We start from the raw sequence: 22,419 nt of genomic DNA on the forward strand, positions 1-22,419 counted from the left end.
CAGCCTGGCCAACATGGTGAAACCCCATCTCTACTGCAAATACAAAAATTAGCCAAGTGCGGTGGCGTGCGCCTGTAATCCCAGCTATTCGGGAAGTTGAGGCAAAAGAATCACTTGAACCTGGCAGGTGGAGGTTGCAGTGAGCTGAGATGGCGCCACTGCACTCCAGCCTGGGCAACAGAGTGAGACTCCGTCTCAAAAAAAAAAAAAAAAAAAAAATTTCCCTCAAAAGTAAGAAAACAAAGGCTTAAAGCGTAATCATCTCTTCCATCATGAAACCCTCCTATACCCTTACCCTAAAGGCATTCTGATCTCCTCTGTTCATTCATTCCTCTTACTGACTTACTTTTTAACTTGTGTTATTGGTATTTGTAAATGACTTTTTTGAAAAGCAGAAATCATCTCTTATTTGACTTGATGTCTCCCACTGTATTCTACACAAATAGTGTATGAGACAACTGTTTGGCAAATGAAAGAATAAGCTCTGAGGAGATGGTCATTTGGGGAAACCCTAAAACTGTAGGCCAGGGCAGGAAGTATCCACAAATGAGAGACTAATGCAGCTCTCTTCATGTTTAGTAAGTGATCTCACTTCTCAGTGTCTGAAGTTAAGCCAGCTTGAGGGTAAGCCAGAGAGAGGAGAGCATTTAAAATATTCCCTCTGGGCCGGATGATGCTGGTAATCTTTGGGAGGCCAAAGCCAGAGGATCGCTTGAACCCAAGAGTTCAAGACCAGCCTGGGCAATGTAGTGAGACTCCATCTCTACAAATAATAATTTTAAAAAATTAGCTGGGTGCGGTGGCGTGTGCCTCTCGTCCCAGCTACTCATGAGGCTGAGGTGGGAGGATCTCCTGAGCTCAGGAGGTCAAGGCTGCAGTGAGCTGTGCCACCACATTCCTGCTTGGGTGACAGTGAGACCCTGTCTAAAAACTAAAATAAATTATTCCCTCAGAATCTCAGGGCCAGATATGACAAGAACAAAGTTGCAAAAGCAGCTCTGTTTCAGTTCTTCTCTTAACTTTTTGTCTACCAGTTACTGTGAAGATGAGTAAGAACAGTAGAAAGTGAGGTACATTCCATGCAATTAATCTTCAGTGCCTTCCTTCCACTCTCATTCTCTCTACCCGACTCCCTAAAAAACAGTATTACAAATGGCTACTTGTGGCTATCACTCTTAAATTATGAGGATAGCTAATTGGTGATTAATTTATAAATCTATGTAGTTATATTAGTTAGCTAGCAACTAAAATCATACCTTAAAATAATCATTTTGCAAATTTGTCATTTTTGTAACTATGTTTAGAAGCCTTGTCACTATTTTTAGCCATTATTTTAGAGTTTTCAGGGAAAGGTGGAGGGAAGTATTACTAGTGAGTGCATTTAAGTCATTTTTTTAAATGACTATTTTTATATCTACTTCCTCTCCAAAATTATGTGAAGCAGATTATTTCATCTCATTGTAAAATGATACCAGAACAAAGAGACAGGCTATTAGCCTTTTCTTATAAAACAATGATGTCCTAATTTATAGTTTCTACACAGAAGCACTGCTATTGCTATTTTCCTTTTTTTTTTTTTTGAGATGGAGGCTCGCTCTGTCACCCAGGCTGGAGTGCAGTGGTGCAATCTCGGCTCACTGCAAACTCCGCCTCCCAGGTTCACGCCATTCTCCTGTCTCAGCCTCCTGAATAGCTGGGACTACAGGCGCCTGCCACCACGCCCGGCTATTTTTTTGTATTTTTAGTAGAGACAGAGTTTCACCATGTTATCCAGGATGGTCTCGATCTCCTCACCTCGTGATCCACCCGACTCGGCCTCCCAAAGTGCTGGGATTACAGGCGTGAGCCACCGCGCCCAGCCAAAACACTGCTATTTTCACAGCTAATTCAGGTTATTTCATATTATTCTACTCTATGAACAGATGAATATATGTATTTATTAAGCAGTGTTGATCTCATGAATGAAAAATTAGAAAATCACAGACATTACTGTAGGAGCTTTCAGAATCCTTAAATTTGTTTATCTTTAGTGGATACAAACAGGCATAGAGATGGAAAGGTTTCCCAACTACAGATATATCAAGGTGCCATTTAAAAATCTCTCAACAATTGTTATGAAAAATGGAAAGACAATATACATATAAATTATCTTATAAAATATTACATGGATTAACATACAAAATAGATCAGTCATTCAACAAGAAACTAAAATATCATTAAGTCTTCAAAACAAAATGCATTTGGCTAGTCTATTTCTTTTTCCTTGAAAATTTAAAGGATTAACTTCTTGGAGCAAATAACATACTTGACTAATTTAATGAAAGCAAAAACAAGAACATTCAAGGAATAGAGAAAAGAGGTAAAACAGAGAAGAAAAACATGCACAAGCCCAAAAAGAACAATAGTTGTATATGTATCTTATGTGATCTGAATCATGCTATTTTCCTTTGAGCAAAAATGTTAATTTTTGTGGGGAAATATTCATTAGAATAAAAGTAAGCTGTGGATGATTATGAGAATCATTACAGGATATAATGGCTGTGGCTTAGTGCGTTAAATTCACTTATTAAAATGAGAATCTCTATGGGAAATAAGAACAAATAAAGGTGAATCTCAGCATGAGATTCTATTAAGAAAGATGTGAATTAAATAGCTAGTGATATAATGTAATTAATCATCTTATGTTTTGTAAAAGGCTGTGGCACACTCTCATCCGTATTTCATTTCAAAGACTTTACATGATAATCCTCAGTATCATTAACAATAAGTAACAATTAGGCCAGGCACGGTGGCTCATGCCTGTAATCCCAGCATTTTGGGAGGCTGGGGTGGGTGGATTACCTGAAGATGGGAGTTTGAGACCAGCCTGACCAACATGAAGAAAATCCGTCTCTACTAAAAATACAAAATTAGCTGGGCGTGGTGGTGCATGCCTGTAATCCCAGCTACTCGGGAGGATGAGGCAGGAGAATCACTTAAACCCGGGAGGCGGTGAGCCAAGATCCCACCATTGCACTCCAGCCTGGGCAACAAGAGCGAAACTCCATCTCAAAAGAAAAGAAAAAAAAAAGTAAAAACAACACCTAGGAGGTGTTATTATTCTTATTTTATAGATCAGAAATATGCTTTCAATAATTCTTGTTTATTTATTTATTTTTGAGACAGAGTCTCACTCTGTCGCCCTGGAGTGCAGTGGCACAATCTTGGCTTACTGAAACCTGTACCTCTAGGGTTCAAGCGATTCTCCTGCCTCAGCCTTCCAAGTACCTGGGACTACAGGTGCGTGCCACCATGCCCGGCTAATTTTTGGTATTTTTAGTAGAGACGGGTTTCATCATGTTAGCCAGGATGGTCTGGATCTCTTGACCCTGTGATCCGCCCACCTTGGCCTCCCAAAGTGCTGGGATTACAAGCACTTGTAATCCCACCGTGCCTGGCCTATTTTTTTAAACATTTGAAAGTACAACACACAGAAAGTATAACTTTAAGGTGGCATAAAAGCTAGGTGTTAGAATTTTTATCTCAACCACCAAGCCAAGTTGACATTTAGAACAAATAACTGGCCTTGTATCTGAAAACAGAGAATACTGAAGTGTTTGATATTTCCATTATCCCTAGTTTGCTGCAACATGTTACTTTTCATTTGATAGAGGTCAAAAATCAAATTCACCTCAATTGATACAATGATTTAAGGATGTTAAAATCTGGGCTGTATTGTTTAAAAACAAAATTTATAACATGAGTAAAGATAAAAAATATGTTACTAGAATAAAGCAATGAGATCATGCTACCACTGCTCCACCTTCACAAATTTATAGTAGTGAAAATCGGCCACTGTCTTTGTTTTAAACCAGGTTTAATGACTATGTAGTAGTCATCATCAAGAGTCTGCATTCTATAGCTCAGGCTCTCCCCTAGCCATACTTGGAGATTTAGGAGAGTCAAAGAGACAGATAAAATTTTGACAAAGACAATGCAATCTAACGAAAGTCGCCTTGACCTAAATCAGCAAACAGCAAATGCTTCATCATTCATTGTAGTTTTACCTCTTGAGGAAGTTCTAGTTTAGAACGGTCAGTTCCTTCTTTTGACTGAAGGCCCATCAGATAAGGGACAGGAGCATCAAGAAAATGTAGCAGAGAAGCAGGTAGAATGGGCACATAAACATGTTGCCATTGAAATGGGAACAAAAGTGTGGTGATGCCTTCTGCCACAGTCATCAGGCGTTGATAATCTGCACAGAACAAGGAAAAAGGAAAGGGAAGAGTCCAAGTAAAAACACAATCACTTCATTAAGCTGGAAAATGTGGATCTTAAGAAAAAAATTTCTGCATTAAAAGTAAATATTTCTTTATGATCATACAGAAAATAGGTCAATTCTATTCCACTATAATTAAAGAATTAAATGGTTTCATTTGAATAGTTTTAAGGGGGTGTGGGTAGGTGGGAAACATCACACTCTTTGCTTCTTAAAATCATGGGCAGATGAACTTATATTCTCTTAAAGTGTGGAGGAATCAAGAACTAATAAAACTGCTCTTGGCATTTATCCCACTAAAAATGTACAAGATACAGTGTAACGTTATTATTATTTTTGAGATGGAGTCTCGCTTTGTTGTTCTAGCTGGAGTGCAATGGTGCGATCTTGGCTCACTGCAATCTCCACATCTCAGATTCAAGCGATTCTCCTGCCTCAGCCTCCCAAGTAGATGGGATTATAGGCGCCCACCACCACACCAGGCTAATTTTTGTATTTTTAGTAGAGATGGGGATTCTCCATGTTGGCCAGGGTGATCTTGAACTCTTGACCTCAAGCAATCCGCCTACCTCGGCCTCCCAAAGTGCTGGGATTACAGGCGTGAACCACCACGCCAGGCCAGTGTAACATTTTTGATCATTTTTTTATACATGAATGCTCACACAATTCCCAATTCAGAGGCATTTTTCTTTTTTGTTTTGTTTTGAGACAGTCTGGCCTCGTCGCCCAGGCTGGAGTGCAGTGGCACGATCTCGGCTCACTGCAACCTCCACCAGAGGCTTTTTTCTTACACAGTATATATGACTGTGGCTATAGCTTTTGGTTAACTGATTATATTTATTTTAGCCTTTATTTTGGGGATACAAGAAGTCAAACAGATACATGCATTCATAGTCACACTTCCTATGTCTAAGCCCTAACCACAAAACTATCATATCTGGGTATTCTCGAGTTAACAGAAAATTAAGGATTAGTGTTTTTGTATTGTTTTATTTACATGAACTCACTAGTTTATCAAAATTAAAAGCTCCCCACAATAGTAAAGCAGCCTTTTAAACCACTCTGCAAAGGCTGCTTTATACTTACATATGTCCACAATTCCCATTTAAATGTTTGGAAGTAGATATGTTTTAGAATTCAGATTTTTTAATTTAGAAAAGCAGTATGGTGCATATACCACATATATGAACTATCTAGGGCAGTATCCTATAATCAAATACATTAATATTTCTGCAGCAAACCATATACGTCCCAGTAGGACAGATAATCAAAGAATATGAATAGGGTCACTTTGGTTCAGGTCTGGTTTTGCTGATGAATGAGTTACAAAAAGAATGTTTGGTTTTCAGAATTTTTTGGATTTGTAGAATTGAAGATAATGGATTGTGGGCTTGTAATAATCCTTTCACAGAACCCATTGTGAACAAATACAGTAAAATCTTTGGGAGGAAGAATTTAGGGGAGTCTTTTTAAAAAGGTTAAGGAAATGATCAGATGTTACTTGAGTCACATCAACTCAAAGACCTGACCAAGCATAAACAGGATGTTTTCCATTTAAATTTTTTGTGTCATTTTATAATTTTAAATTACTACCTTTTTGGTAATGAATCATCAGTTATCTACAGCCCAAGTTTACTTAAAATTTTCCTTATTTGATTCATAAAGATTCAAATTTTAGGTGAAAACCTGTTTATAGGAATAACTTCTAAAACAAACACCAGGTGGCCTAAAAGGTAAGGGTCAGTCATACGAGCACAAAGAGCTAACCTAATTACCTGGGGTGGACACACACATTTTATCAGCCAAGGCCCACTGAAGAAGCTAGGCTGAGACAGCTGGTACTGTGTGCAGATGAGGCGGGTAGTAGAGAGATCAGAAAATCAGTCCCTACCACTCTGCTAGGATAATCAGGCAGATGTTTGAACTGTAGGCAATATGGGTTTTATCCCAGGGGCGGGGGTGGGGTGAGGATGAAAAGCTGACCTGAAACCCCTGAGGTCGGCTGGATGGCCCCTAGATGTAGAAACTGTGCCCTAATCAGAACTAATTGAAGTTCTGCACTATCACAGGACTCCATTATGGCACTTGGCCCCCGTACTGTCTCTCCTCTCTGTGGGTTTCCTAAGGACAGAGTGGCATCCATTTTCTCTGATTTTACCCATAAAGCACAGGACCTACTTCACACCCAGTGCTGACTAAAATTTACTGATACTACTAAATGTTATGTTTTTTTCCTCTTAAGTTCAACAGAATCCTAACAAAATAAAAAAAAGGCTGGCCAGGCACAGTGGCTTATGCCTGTGATCCCAGTACTTTGGGAGACCGAGGTGGGTGGATTACCTGAGGTCAGGAGTTAGAGGCCAGTCTGGCCAACATGGTGAAACCCCATTTCTACTAAAAATACAAAAATTAGCATGGCGTGGTGGCAGGCACCTGTAACCCCAGTTACTTGGGAGGCTAAGGCAGAATTGCTTGAACCCAGGAGGTGGAGGTTGCAGTGAGCCGGGATTGAGCCACTGCACTCCAGCCTGGACAACAGTGAGACTCCGTCTCAGAAGAAAAACCAAAAAACAAAAATCCAAGCACGGTGACTCAACACCTGTAATCACAGCACTTTGGGAGGCCAAGGAGGGAGAATCACCTGAGGCCAGGAGTTCAAGACTAGCCTGCCCATCATGGCAAAACCCCATCTCTAGTAAAAATATAAAAATTAGACATAGTGGCACATGCCTGTAATCTCAGCTACTTGGGAGGCTGAGGTACAAGAATCACTTGAACCCAGGAGGCAGAGGTTGCAGTGAGCTGCGATCGTACCACTGCACTCCAGGCCTGGGTGACAGAGTGAGATTCTGTCTCAAAAAAACAAAAAACAAACAAACAAAAAACCCAACAACAACAAAAACCCACCAGGAGTAGGAAGAGACAGTTATTTACAGTTATAGACCATGAAGACCAAATCCAGAGAAATCTCCTTAGATCTCTGTGGCCATCATTTCAACCAAGGACTGGGGCCTTTTATATTCTTGTGACCTCAGTATTTACCACAGTATCTGACATATAATAGAGGCTAAAACAATATTTTTGAATTAATACATGATGGGATAATAATATATATAATTTTGCTAGATATCTATAACTTAAAAAGACATGCTTAGATTTTATTCCATCCATGTGTTGTGGGTGTTCTATGTCTATTCTTCTTTCTAGTTCTGCATTCTCTTCAGGACTGGTTGAAGTACCACACACATTATTATTTTTTTTGAGATGGAGTTTTCACTCTTGCTGCCCAGGCTGGAGCGCAATGGCTCAATCTCGGATCACTGCAACCTCCACTTCCCGGGTTCAAGCGATTCTCCTGCCTCACTCAGCCTCCCGAGTAGCTGGGATTACAGGCACATGCCACCACACCTGGCTAATTTTTTTGTATTTTTAGTAGAGATGGGGTTTCACCATGTTGGCCAGGCTGGTCTCGAACTCCTGACCTCAGGTGATCCACGCGCCTTGGCCTCCCAAAGTGCTGAGATTACAGGTGTGAGCCACTGTGCCCGGCCCACACACTTTTTAATAATGCAATTACTCAGCAGAAACAAGACAATTCTTTTTAACTGAATCAAGAAATAAAAGGCAGAGTTTTCTTCTTTAAGCATTTTTTTTAAACTTAAATATTTTAGGAAAGTCTTTTTATAATTGATACTCAAAGTGATGAATGTATAAAAGAAGTTATTTTAATATTTAAGACAGGCCTCAGCAAGGCACATGAGGCTCTTCATGATTTAGCACTTGTCTGCCTCATTCCTTATCATCACTCCATATGCAGTAAGACCACTTGCTTGCAGTCCATGTTTTCACAGGCCTTGCGCCCCTTGTATATTGTTTTCCTCTGCCCAGAATGTCCCTTCCTCTTGCACTGCCTGACTAGGTTCCACTTTTTCCTCAGGCAATTGCTTCTTTGGAAAGCCTTCCCTAACACTTCTTATTATCACCAGAGTACTATCTACATGCTTCAACAGTACCCTATCTTTATTTCCATCACAGGAATTATTCATCTCACTAAAACATTACAATTCTATCATAACTCTCTCTTCATGGTCTCTCCTCCCCAATACACCATCATCTCCTAGAGAGCAATATCTGTATTTTTCTTTTTATTTATTTATTTTTGGAGACAGGGTCTCACTCTTTCATCCAGGCTGGAGTGCAGTGGTGCAATCTTGGTTCACTGCAGCCTCTGCCTCCCAGGTTCAAGTGATTCTCATGCCTCAGCTTCCCGAGTAGCTTGGATTACAGCTGTGCACCATCTCGCCTGGCTAATTTTTTGTGTTTTTTGTAGAACGGGGTTTCGCCATGTTGGCCAGGCTGGTCTTGAACTCCTGACCTCAAGTGATCTGCCTGCCTCCACCTCCCAAAGTGCTGAGGTTACAGGCACGAGCCACTGTGCCTGGACATGTCTATATTTTTAATCTCAGAATTGTTAACATTCAACATATGACCTACTACATGATGAGTAGCCAGTAAATGTGCTTTGAGAAATTAATATGTTAACATCTAAGGCATGTAAAATGAAATAAAAGTAGACATTAAAAAATTATGCTTGACTATGTTATACAATAAAAACATACTGTCAAAAATTTGCCTAGTGGTGGCTCTGGCACAGATCCCAAGGTGGTAATGGCCTCTGCTGCCTCAGCCCCTGCCACGCTGTCCATTAGCATCACTGTGGAGAATAAGGTGAGCCCCTCAAGGGCAACAGAGGGGTCTAGGTCTGGACCTGTGGCTGGCTGCACAGGAACCATGGTGGTGCAGACCAGGAGCTGTGTCTAGCAAGGCTTATGCCCTGCCAAGCACTGCCAATGGAGATGTGAAGCTGCTGGTGGTATCCAGCATGCCTCTGATGGACTTCCTGATGTAGCTGGAGGATTATACACCTATGATCCTGGATGCTGTGACTGATTATTTTTTATTTTTATTTTTGAGATGGAATCTCGCTCTGCTGCCCAGGCTGGAGTGCAGTGGCATGAACTTGGCTCACTGCAACCTCCGCCTCCCGAGTTCAAGTGGTTCTCCTGCCTCAGCCTCCCCAGCAGCTGGGATTACAGGTGCACACCACCATGTCTGGCTAATTTTTGTATTTTTGTAGAGACGGGGTTTCACTATGTTGGCCAGGCTAGTCTCAAACTCCTGACCTCAAGTAATCCGCCTGTCTCAGCCTTCCAAATGCAGGGATTACAGGCGTTGAGCCATGCGCCTGGCCCAATGTGACTGAGCATTATGTTGGCTTTGAGGTCTCAGACACATGCATAATTGGGCTTATCTCCCTAGTTTCACAGAAATTCATCTCAGGTATTGCCAACAATGACCTACGGCACTAGAAAATGAAAGGCACAGCCTCTGGCAGCTCCTGAAGTAAGAGCAAAGACTAATCATGGAGTACTTGACCCCTGTCCTCAGTATGACATCAATGTGGAGCCACCACACCACCTAAGCCACCCAACCTAAACATGTTTGTCTGTAACAAGCTTCACTGTGACCAAAAAATGTCAAGGAAAGGGCTAATTGTAGATTAAACACAGGTAAAGAGAGAATTCATAAAGTAGGAGACAGATGTGGAGAAATTACCCAGAATGCAGCACAGAGACACACAAAAAATGGGAATGAGGCTGGGTGTGGTGGCTCACGCCTGTAAGCACTTTGGGAGGCCAAGGCGGGCAGATCACGAGGTCAAGAGATCGAGACCATCCTGGCCAACATGGTGAAACCCCGTCTCTAGTAAAAACACAAAAATTAGTTGGGCATGGTGGCGCACACCTGTGGTCCCACCTACTGGGGAGTCTGAGGCAGGAGAACCACTTGAACACGGGAGGCATAGTTTGCAGTGAGACAAGATCGCAACACTGCACTCCAGCCTGGCAACAGAGTGAGACTCCATCTCCAAAAAAAAAAAAAAAACAACGGGGGGTTGAGAGATAACGGAAGATTGAGCAAGATAGATTAACATGTTTAAGGCTGGACACAGCGGCTCATGCCTGTAATCCCAGCACTATGGGAGGCCATGACGGGTGGATCACTTGATGTCAGGAGTTTGAGACCAGCCTGACCAACATGGTGAAACCCCGTCTCTACTAAAAATACAAAAATTAGCTGGGCATGGTGGCATGCGCCTGTAGTCCCAGCTACTCAGGAGGCTGAGACAGGAGAATTGCTTGAACTCAGGAGGCAGAGGTTACAGTGAGCAGAGTTCGCACCACTGTACTCCATCCTGGGCGACAGAGCGAGACTCTGTCTCAAAAAAAAAAAAACAAACCAAAAAAAAAAAGAAGTTTAATTAGAATTTCAGGAGGATTAAAAAAAAGATACATGAACGCAATATTTACAAAGATAGTTGAGAATTTTCCAAAATGGGTAAAGGACATTAATTCTTAAATTTCAGGAAACATAATGAACCACAAGCAGAATAAATAAAGAAAGCCTCATTCAGATAAATCAGTCAAAATATTAGACACCAAAGACAGAAAATCTTAAATATAACCAGAGTTGAAAAGACAGATTTCTGGCTAATGAATAACAACGAGAGTCATTCATTAGAATGACATTAGAGGTGATAGCTGACTTCTCAACAGCAACACAGGAAACCACAAGATGATAGAATATTATCCTCAGAGTACTAAGAGAAAAAAACTTTTAACATAGAATTTAACATCCAATGAACTATTTTTCAAAAACAAGGACAAAACAAAATCTAATAGAGAAAGCTATCTCAGGAAAGGAACTTCCAAGAACACATGTTAGGAAGAAGACTGATCTCAAAAGAAATCTCTAAGATATGAAATAAAATGTGAATTTTCAAAAAATAATAACTGAGGCTGGATACAGTGGCTCACACCTATAATCCTAGCACTTTGGGAGGCTGAGGCAGAGGACTGCTTGAGCCCAGGACTTCACGACCAGCCTGGACAAGATAGTGAGACCCCCATCTCTACAAAAAGAAAAAAAAAAAGAAAGAAAAAAATTAGCCCAGCATGGTGGCGTGTGCCTGTAGTCCCAGCTATCAGGAGGCTGAGGCAGTAGGATCGCTTGAGCCCAGAAGTTCAGTCACATCACTGCACTGCAGCCTAGGCAACAGAGTGAGACCTTGTTTCAAAGAAAAACAAAATAAGGTCACTATGAGTAAATTTAAACAAAACCAAGTGCATAGAATAAAAATGTCTCATTTGAGGGATTATTAAAACTGAACAATCATAACAAGTAAGCCACGATGGGCATGGAGTTAAAGCATTTTATGATTATCTGTGAAGATTCTATAACATAAGAGTAACTGTTCATGTTGAAATCTCAAAATTTACCATTAAGAAAGAGAAAGAGCATATAACATCTAAACAGAAAAAACTGCAATGAGAAAAAAATTTAAATCAATTCAAAACACCAAAAACAGAGAGAGAGAAAAAACAAGACAAATGGCCAAAATAAATGAAATTTAAAAAACTTTTAGAACTAGCCAGGTATGGTGGCTCACACCTCTAACCCCAGCACTTTGAGAGGCCGAAGTGAAAGAATTGCTTGAGCCCAGGAGTTCAAGACCAGCCTGGGCAACATACAGAGACCCCACCTCTAAAAAAAATTTAAAAATTGGCCAGGTGTGGTGGCATGCACCTGTAGTCCCAGCTACCAGGGAGGCTGAAGTGGGAAGATGGCTTGACCCTGAGAAGTTGAGGCTGCCATGAGCTGTGATCACACCACTGCATTCCAGTCTGGGTGACAGAGCAAGACCCTGTCTCAAATTTTTTTTTTTTTTTTTTAAGAATTCAATGATAATGAAAATATCAGATACTAAGACTTGTGGGATGTAGCTAACACAGGACTCAAGTGCTTAAGATACTGGCTTTGGTGGGCAGGTGGGGAGAAAGAAAGGTTTAATAAGCCCAAAAAAAGTAGCAGAAAGAAGTGAATAATAAAAACAAAACCATAAATTAATAAAACAAAACAAAGGTACAATAGAAGATACCAATGAAAGTAAAAGCTGGTTCTTTAAAAAGAGTAATAGGGCTGGGCACAATGGCTCATGCCTGTGATCCCAGCACTTTGGGAGGCCAACGCAGGAGGATCGCTTGAGCCCAGGAGTTTGGGACTAGTCTAGGCAACATAGTGAGACCCTGTCATTTCAAAAAATAAAAAAAAATTAGCCAGGCATGGTGGCACACACCTGTAGCTCCAACTACATGGGAGGCTAAGGCAGGAGGAATGCCTGAGCCCAGGGAGGTCAAGACTGCAGTGAGCCTTGATTGTGCTACTGCACTCCAGGATGAGCAACAGGGTGAGGCCCTGTCTCAAAAAACCAAACAAACAAAAAGAAGTAATATAATTAACAAACTTCAGGTAAAAATAGCTGGGGGAAAAAGAGAATGCACAAACAGTATTAGGAATGAAAAGGAGGACAAAGCTACAGATATAACAGGGGTCAAGAAAATAAGGAAATATTAAGACTTTTTGCTAATAAATTGAAAGCTTAATAAAAATTTTCTTAGAGAAAATAGCAAGGAACAAAAATCTATTCAAGAAAAAAATAGAGGCGGCCAGGTGCACTGCCTCAGGTCTGTAATCCCAGCACTTTGGGAGGCCGAGGCAGGTGGATCACTGGAGGTCAGGAGTTCAAGATCAGCCTGGCCAACATGGTGAAACTTGTCTCTACTAAAAATACAAAAATTAGCTAGCTGTGGTGGCATGTGCCTGTAATCCCACTACTCGGGAGGCTGAGGCAGGAGAATCACCTGAACCTGGAGGCAGAGGTTGCAGTGAGCCGAGATCACGCCATTGCACTCCAGCCTGGGTGACAAAGACAGACTCCATCTCAAAAAAAAAAAAGAAGAAGAAATATAGAGGAGCTTCTGGAGTGGCAAATACATTTAGGTGCTGGGTAAGTCCAAGGAAAGCATAGCAGTTCTGCACCCACCCCTACACCTTTTACACCTCTCTTCCATTTGGCTGTTCCTGAGTTGTATCCTCTATAATAAACCAGTTAGCAGTAAGTAAAGTGCTTTCTTGAGTTCTGTGAATCATTCTGGGAATTTATAGAACTTGAGAGGTTGGGGGATGGTATTGGGGAACCCCTGATTTTGTAGTCATCCAAGAAAAAATGTATGTGGCCTGGTGCTATGGTTTGGACATGGTTTGTTTGGCCCCAATGTTGGAGGTGAGGTGTTTGGGTCCTGGGGGTGGATCTCTCATGAATGGCTTTGTGCCATTCTCATGGTTGTGAGCGAGTAGTTTTCACTCTTACTTTCCATGAAAATTGGTTATTGAAAAGAGTCTGGCATCTCCCTCTTCTCTCTTGCTTCCTTCCTCTTGCCATGTGATTCTGGCTCCCCTTCACCTCCTGCCATGAGTAGATGCTTCCCAAAGCCCTCATCAGAAGCAGATGCTAGCACATGCACAGAACTGTGAGCCAAATAAACCTTTTATTTTTCTTTGAGATGGGGTCTCGCTCTGTCACGAGGCTGTAGTGCAGTGACATAATCATGGCTCACTGCAGCCTCTAACTCCTGGGCTCAGGTGATCCTCCACCTCAGCCTCCCAAGTAGCTGGGACTACAGGCATACACTACCATGCCTGGCTAATTTTTTTTTTTTTTTTTTTTGAGATGGAGTTTCGTTTGTTACCCAGGCTGGAGTGCAATGGTGCAATCTCGGCTCACAGCAGTCTCTGCCTCCAGGGTTCAAGCGATTCTCCTGCCTCAGCCTCCCGAGTAGCTGGGATTACAGGCATGCACCACCATGCCTGGATAACTCTGTATTTTTAGTAGAGATGGGGTTTCTCCATGTTGGTCAGGCTGGTCTCGAACTCACAATCTCAGGTGATCCACCCACCTTGGCCTCCCAAAGTGCTGGGATTACAGGTGTGATACACTGTGCCCGGCCTTATTTTTCATTTTTTTGTAGAGATGGGGTTTCACCATGTTACCCAGGCTGGTCTTGAACTCTTGGGCTCAAGAGATCTGCCTGTCTGGGCTTCCCAGAGTGCTGGGATTACAGGTGTAAGCCACTGCACCAGGCCAAACTTCTTTTCTTTATAAATTAACCAGCCTCAGGTATTTTATAGTAACACAAATAAACCAAGACACTTGATACCTCATTTGTGGCTGGCATCAGAAGTGAGGACAGTCTTGTGAGAATGAACTCTTAAACCTGTGGAGTCTGACATTCAGTTAGAAATGAATTGAACTGTTGGGCATCCAGTTGGTATCACAAATTGACAGGTGTTGGGGAGGAAAGACGCTCTCACTTGGTGTCAGAAAAACTGAGATTTGTTATAACAGCCCAGGCTCATGGAAACCTGTGGTTTGGGAAGAGGGACAATGAGAGGGTGGGGAATTAGAAAACTTTAATTCCTGGGTGGCCACTCATGGCATGGAGCAGTAGCTGTGCTGAGACCATTTACTAAAGGTAAAAGTAACTAATGGAATTTAGAGATGAATCCACCTCCCAGGGAGTGGGGTTCACTGGATATATAAGGAAATACAAACCAATAGAAAAAAGTTAAATATAAAATCCCTTGGTTATTGTTCTATGTAAAAGCTAAAATGAAATTTAAAAGAGTGCTAGGTCAACCTCGATGCTGGACCAAGCTCCGATTTCTGCTGGTCGGGGCTTGACAACTAGCCTCAAAGCCATTCCCAACGGGAAAAATTATGTGGAAACCACCTGGGCATTTCCTCACCAACACTCTCAGGTATTCTGTAGTTTCTTGATTTTGTGGTTCCCCCATGTGGACTACCTTTCTGGTGACCAGAGATCTTAGAGACACTCTTTGTTGTTTCCACATAATTTTGTTGTGTTTGAGAAGGAGTCTCGCTCTGTCACCTAGGCTGGAATGCAGTGTCGTGATCTCAGCTCACTGCAACCTGCAATTCGCAGGCCTCAGCTTCCCAAGTAGCTGAAATTACAATCGCACACCACCATGCCTGTTTTTTTTTTTTTTTTGTAGAGACAGGGTTTCGCGATGTTGGCCAGGCTGGTCTCACACTCCTGACCTCAAGCAATCTGCCCGTCTCGGTCTCCCAAAGTATTGGCATTACAGGCGTGAGCCACCACACCGGGCCACAAGGGAGGTAGAGATGGAGTTTCACCATGTTGGCCAGGCTGGTCTTGAACTCCTGCCCTCAACAGAAACCAGGGGATGGTGTGAAGTCTCATTTTATAGATAAGTATCATCCACTTCCTGATGAATCTCTGCTACAGGAACTAATTTCGAGGCAGTATCTTTATTTTTAAATGCTGCAGCGTGGAAGAACATGCTTGGGTTGACACAGGGCCCACAGCTCACTATGGAACAATCACAGATGGCTATATGTGATCCAGATACAAAGGTGATGATTCAGTCAGAAATAAATTGAACTGTTTTATCCAATCCTTGAGGGAACAGCCAGTCTCAAGGACTGGATAAAAGCTACTCAAAGTCTATTTACCTTGAGAAGGGAGACTGCCCAATTCCCCCGATAAATTCCAAGTGGAACACCCCAGATGAAGCAGCTGATATGCGTTGCACAAAAGCCACATAGGACTGGCTTTATGATAATCGGGATATTCACCCGCTGAATACATCCGTTACCCAGGGCAAATGCTGCGGTTAGGGAGGCTCCTTTTATGTGGGCACTCCATGTAACTTTACTGCTTCAAAATCTAACATTATGAGAAGCCTTATTGAATTTGCTATCTCAGCTTACTCTCACCTTACAGATGCTGATAAAAACATTAATGAGTCAAAGGACTCAACCCAGCAGGGTGGAAATTTTTAAGTGTCTATTAAGAAATGGGGTGAATAAAACAGACCTTGATGGGACTGAAACAAAAGTCTTTTTTGAGATGGAGTCTTGCCCTCTCTCCCAGGCTGCAGTACAGTGGCACGACCTCAGCTCACTGCAACCTCCACCTCTTGGGTTCAAGCGATTCTCCTGCCTCAGCCTCCCAAGTAGCTGGGATTACAAGTGCACACCACCATGCCTGCCTAATTTTTGTATTTTCAGTAGAGACAGGGTTTCCCTATGTTGGCCAGGCTGGTCTCAAACTCCTGAACTCAGGTGATCTGCCCACCTCGGCCTTCCAAAGCATCGGGATTACAGACATGAGCCACGGCACCCAGCCTGAAATGAAAGTCTTAATATAGCACTACCAAAGGTCGCATGGACTATAAGGACCCTCAGATGGCTTCCCAAAATTACAGGGCTCAAACAAATCTGCTCTATTTGCCCCAGCACAGAGAAATTTAAAATGTAAGAAGGCAAAGATTACAATTAGAAACATGATCTGGAATTGCTTGGGGATATATAGTAAGGCAAATTAATCAAAATAAAGACTGACAAAAGGGCCAAGATACCTTGCTGAACACCCAAAACCTAATGCACAGGAGTGGGTCAAATAATCAAGGGATGGAGAAGTTTCTGGGACTAATCTGAGAGCCTTATACGCTGTTGCACCAAAATCTTCTAGCGAAGTCTTTTTTTAAAAAAAAGATAGGGTCTCACTGTGTCACCCAGGCTGGAGTGCAGTGGCACAATCTCAGGTTACTGCAACCTCCACCTCCCAGGCTCAAGCGATCTCCCACCTCAGCCCCTGTAGTAGATGAGACTACAGGTGCACACCACCATGCCTAGCTAATTTTTGTATTTTAGTAGAGATGGGGTTTTGCCATGTTGCCCAGGCTGGTCTCAAACTCCTGAGCTCAAGTGATCCTCCCGCCTCAACCTCCCAAAGTGTTGGGATTACAGGCACGAGCCACTGCCTCAACACAGTGCCTTACAGGCTTAACGCAGGCTACAAGTAGAATGATAATATATTAAAGTGTTAAGGTTGATAGGATTAAGGAGGAAGTTTGAATGAAATTGGAATGTTTAAACACACTTTACCTAAATGTTTTATGGGAGTGGATCTTATGTTTGACTGTTTCACCCCATTTCTCCTACCTAGTACAGTAAAACAGAGGGCACAGTGTCAATCTACCCTTCAAGAATTATTAATTGGACATGCTAAATGGGAATGAATTAGATTGCCTGAGCTCACGCAGTATGGAACTGAGAAGCTGGAGCACTGGTACAGACAAATTCTCTGTATGTGGAGTGTGGGCTAGGGCTTATGTCGAAAGCCTGCGAGTGCCTCCCAGTGACAACTATCAGGGTGCTGGACTACAGACTTCCATTTCAGAGGCAACTACTAGGTTTGTTATTGGATATTGGTTTAAAGTGCCCCTATGACTGAAGGACATAAAACAATGCTGAAACTTGAAATATCCATGGTATCTAGGACGATTTTGGAAAAACACTCTAATGGGAGCGGACAGTGCCCAAAATAATTCCCTAATGAAAAGGAAATGGTTTATACTGGATCTTGTCACCAGAGGAATGCAAGGAAGAGATTCTCACATATAGGGAGCCTCTTTTTCCCTAGGACTGACTTTGGAACTGCAGGAGAACCTTCTGCATTTAATTGTCACTTGGACAATGCCCTATAAACACCTCTCAGTTGACCAACAAAGTACTGTTTGGTTTATGGATGGCAGTTCCAAGGAGAACTATGATGTCCACTTGAGCATGCCTAGCAATTTGTGATGAGAAAGCTCCCAACTTTTTCAAGAAAACTTTAAGTAGCTTCCACCTTCTGACAAGGTTAATTCACATACAACTCACAGAGGAATGAAAAGAACAGAGGGATGGCAGATGAGCACCACAAAGGTACACAGGCATGCAGTGTGGTGTGGGTAGTGGTTTATTTCCACTATGAAGAACCAAAGGAGGTAAGCAAGGCCCAAAAATGTTCCTTAGACTTCAATTATTGGTATCAAAAGTTAGACAATGGTGTTTAAATTCCCCTTTTATTCTTCCACTAGTTCTTTGAAAAAAGAATCATACTCTGATTTTCATACTGTGCTGTTCCAGGTATTTCCCAATTGCAGAACAAAGTGCCCATTTCTGATCTGGGGTCCTAGAAAAGAGCCTTCACATCCTGGGTACATTTTCTCTACTTAGAATTTCTAGCTAGTTACCACTGCAAAGTGACAGTGATATATACACTTCCTAAATAACAGATTGAATTGGTTTAAATGGGCTGTGGATCAGAATTTCAAATCAGTCTAGAAGGACATTTTCATCACTGAAATCCATCTACTTTGATTCACTTTGGGTTTTCCTGGTAACTCTTCAGCACATGCAATGTTTTTAAATTTATGGCATAGCTTTATCAGTGAGTAAGAAATGAAGTATCACATGTTATTAAAACCCCCTTAACACAGTCAAGAAGAGTAAAGGAGGGCACCCAAGTACAAATCAACATAAGGACACCTATTTCATTCATTTACATGAAATATTTTTCTCTAATAGAAGAGACATTGTCAATATTAAAATCTAGATTTACACAGAGCTTTCATTTTATACTCTACAATTACTTCACATGACACCTTTACAATAGACCCACAGAATGAGTTAATCATTTAAAAATAAATATTGAGACAGATAAGGAGAGGTTAAGTGCAGTGCCCAATACAGTTAACACAGTGATTAAGCATCTGAAATAGGACTGATGAAACCCAATTCTTAGTAGTACTACGTTACTTACTAGCTGTATCATCTTGGGCAGATTACTTAGTTTCCCCAAGCCTCAATCTCCTCCTCAACAAAAAATGCACAACAGTACTCACTCACTACTGTTGAGAGGATTAAATGTAGGGAAAAGATCCAAAATATATAATGCCTTTTTGTAGCACAATTCCTAACATAGAGTGATTTTAGTGAATGGTTATAAATTTACTGTACGGCAATTTTTTTGGGTATGACACTTTAAATTTTTTAAAAATCTAGCTCTACAATCTCAGGATTCACTCTGCTGTTCTCAGCATACAGATTACAAAAAAATACTCAGAGTATAAAACCATATCCATAAATGCTTATTCTTCTTCATTTGAAACTGAAATAAATTGGTAGATATTAATGAGCTAAAACTCCTGAACAGACTCCATAAACCAAACGGGACAAGCTAAGCAGTGGCTCACACCTGTAAACCCTGCACTTTGGGAAGCTGAGGCAGGACGATCGCTTGAGCCCAGGAGTTTCAAACCAGCCTGGGCAGTGTAGTGAGACTTCATCTCTGCTAAAAATAAAAAACATTAGTCAGGTATGGTAATGCATGCCTGTAGTCCCAGCTACTCAGGAGGCTGAGGGGTGAAGGTTGCTTGAGCCCTGGAGTTTGAGGTTGCAGTGAGCTACGATCATGTCACTGCATTCCAGCCTGGGCACCAGAGTGACACCCTGTCTCAAAAAAACAAACAAAAAAAGAGCAGAAATAGGAGAGCTGAGGACAGACCACAAATGGTGAGACATAACGTGCTATTTAAAAGAGGAGGTGTGGGCCGGGCACGGTGGCTTACACCTGTAATCCCAGCACTTTGGGAGGCTAAGGCAGGCAGATCACCTAGGGTCAGGAGTTCCAGACCAGCCTAGCCAACATGGCAAAACCTCATCTCTACTAAAAATACAAAGAAATTAGCCAGGCATGGTGGTGCGCGCCTGCAGTCCCAGGTACTTGGGAGGCTGAGGCACGAGAATCGCTTGAACCCAGGAGGTGGAGGTTGCAATAAGCCGAGATTGCGCCACTGCACTCCAGCCTGGGCAACAGAGCGAGACTCTGTCTCAATAAAAAAAAATAAAAATAAAAAATAAAAGAGGAAGTGTGATAATGGAAGGTTTTGGGGTTTTTTTGCCTTCTAAAAAAAGCACGGTATACAATATAAAAGAACATTTATTAGGTTCTCAACTCTGGAATAAACTCTTGACTGTATCATTTAAAAAGGTTTTATGTTAAATGTAGTAATACATTGAACCTTCACAACTTAGAGATAAGAATAATTTACAGAACATTATATGGGACTAATAAAACTAGTAATTATTATAATAGCATCAGCTATCATTTAGTCAGTGTCAATTATACCCTAAGTATTTTATACATGTTTTCTTATTTAATTGTCATAATAAATCAGTGAGAAAGGAGAAAAAAAAAACCCAAACTATTATCCCTATAGAGATGCGGCAACTGTCACACAGGAGGATTACCTAACTCGCCCATGGGTGTAGTTAATAAATGACAGAGTAGATATTTGAACCCAGGATTGTTATGACTTCAAAAACCAATACTCTAAACCAGGCATGGTGGTATGTGCCTGCAGTCTCAACTACTTGGGAGGCTGAGGTGGGAGGATGGTGTGAGCTGAGGAGTTTGAGGCTGCAGTGTGCTATGACTGTGCCTGTGAATACGCTGTACTCCATTCTGGGCAACACAGTGAGACCCCATCTCTAAAAATTAAAGGCAAAACAAAAGAACCCACCCACCTCCAATATTCTTTCTAACCCAAATTGCTTCTCTAGGCAGAACACAAATAAACTGAACTTCAAGATTCAAGAAAATGGCCTTTAAGATTTCTTCTAAGTCTAGAATATAAAGTGATTTTTTTTGGCCAGGCACAGTGGCTCACGCCTGTAATCCCAGCACTTTGGGAGGCTGAGGTGAGTGGATCATGAGGTCAGGAGTTCAAGACCAGCCTGACCAACATGGTGAAAACCCTGTCTCTATTAAAAATACAAAAATTAGCTAGGTGTGGTGGTGCACACCTGTAGTCCCAGCTACTCGGGAGGCTGAGGCAGGAGAATCGTTTGAACTCGGGAGGTGGAGGTGGCAGTGAGCCAAGATCATGCAACTCCAGTCTGGGCAACAGGGCGAGACTCTGTCTTTAAAAAAAAAAAAAAAAAAAAAAAGTTATTTTTTTCTAATGGGCTAAAACACCATAAGGTATTAAGCTCCAAGTCTCTGCCCCTTCTAGCCATTCTCTAATCCCTACTCCATTCAGGGAAATAAAAGGAAGAAAGGAAGAAAGAATTACTTAAGGTAAAATTTTTCAGATACAAAAAGGTGATCTGTAAGTAATGATGGAAGGAATGAGTCCTCAGCTTCTGCTGGTGGGAAGGTTCATGCTGAATATTTAGCAGGTGCTCTCTCTAAAGAGAACAGTCACTACACTTATGGCAGGGACTTTTGCTGTCAGTAGCTCAAGAGGCAAAATGAAGTACAGACTGGGACAAAAGGTGTGAAGTCTCTCATTTACATAGACTGGATTCATCACAAATTTACCAGGTCAAGAATTCCATATAAAGCGTTTCAGCCTTCACTTGCAGATCATGAAAAATATGATGGAGATCCACGGAATCCTCAGAAACTGCATATTGTTACCAGAATAAAAAAGTACAAAAAGGTGTCCATATTGGGAAAAAGATACAATAAAGATGCTCTAATTAGAAAACACATACCCCTCAAGTTCACAAGCATATTGCCTCAGTGAATGCAAAACTGAAAGTGGTTAAACAGTCAGTAGGAATGAAGCCCCTGAAGTTGCCACAAGGACTTCCAACTGAGGAGGACATGTCTAAGCTCTGCCTCAAGAGCACTGGGGAATTAGTGCAGCGGCCTGAAATCTGTGGAGCAGAAAGCAATTAACTCCTAATGCCCAAGGAGCTTCAGATTAAAAAATTGATATTATTTTTTTATTTAAAGATGAGAAAGTGTTTCATTAAAATATATTTTAAATATATATATATATAAAAAGAAAGTGGGCGAAAGAAGGAAAGAATTTAGATTGGTCATTAGAGAATAACTTCCTGACAACAAAAATTGAGATATCAAACACATTATCAAAGAACATTATGTTGGATAAACTGCAGAAAATACAACCTTGTGAACGGCTGTCAACACACAAATAGTGTCAACATACACACAAGATGGGGAAGTACAAATATAGTCTACTTGGCTCAGCCCCACTTATAATTTAAAATAGAAAAATAAAAAAAGGAAAGTGGTAAAATAAGCTTGACGGCACCAGTCAGGATTGCACTACAATTCTGCCAGCTTAAATACAAGTTAGCAAAATGCTAACCCCAGTCGGGTGCAATGCTTCATGCCTGTAATTCCAGCACTTTGGGAGGCCAAGGCGGGAGGATCATCTGAGCCCAGGATTTTGAGACCAGCCAGGGCAAGACAGTGAGAGTCCGTCTCTACAAAAAATAAAAAATTAGCTGATGTGGTGGCACATTCCTATAGTACCAGCTACTCAGGAGGGTGAGGTGGGAAGACAGCTTGAGC

General features: G+C 41.5%; 1 protein-coding gene across 5 annotated transcripts in view; it reads right to left on the bottom strand.

Moving 5' to 3' along the window:
- DENND5B (DENN domain containing 5B) overlaps nucleotides 1–22,419 on the bottom strand; it is a 191,347-nt gene that overhangs the window by 71,175 nt on the left and 97,753 nt on the right. For all 5 annotated transcript variants that reach the window (XM_002823082.6, XM_024257191.3, XM_054527071.2 and 2 more), the window contains one exon: nucleotides 4,047–4,234. In XM_002823082.6, the coding sequence (XP_002823128.3) occupies nucleotides 4,047–4,234 (188 nt within the window). The remainder of the gene's footprint in view (nucleotides 1–4,046; nucleotides 4,235–22,419) is intronic.

Source organism: Pongo abelii, chromosome 10 (genome assembly GCF_028885655.2).
Source record: "Pongo abelii isolate AG06213 chromosome 10, NHGRI_mPonAbe1-v2.0_pri, whole genome shotgun sequence".
Classification (NCBI taxonomy): Eukaryota; Metazoa; Chordata; class Mammalia; order Primates; family Hominidae; genus Pongo; species Pongo abelii.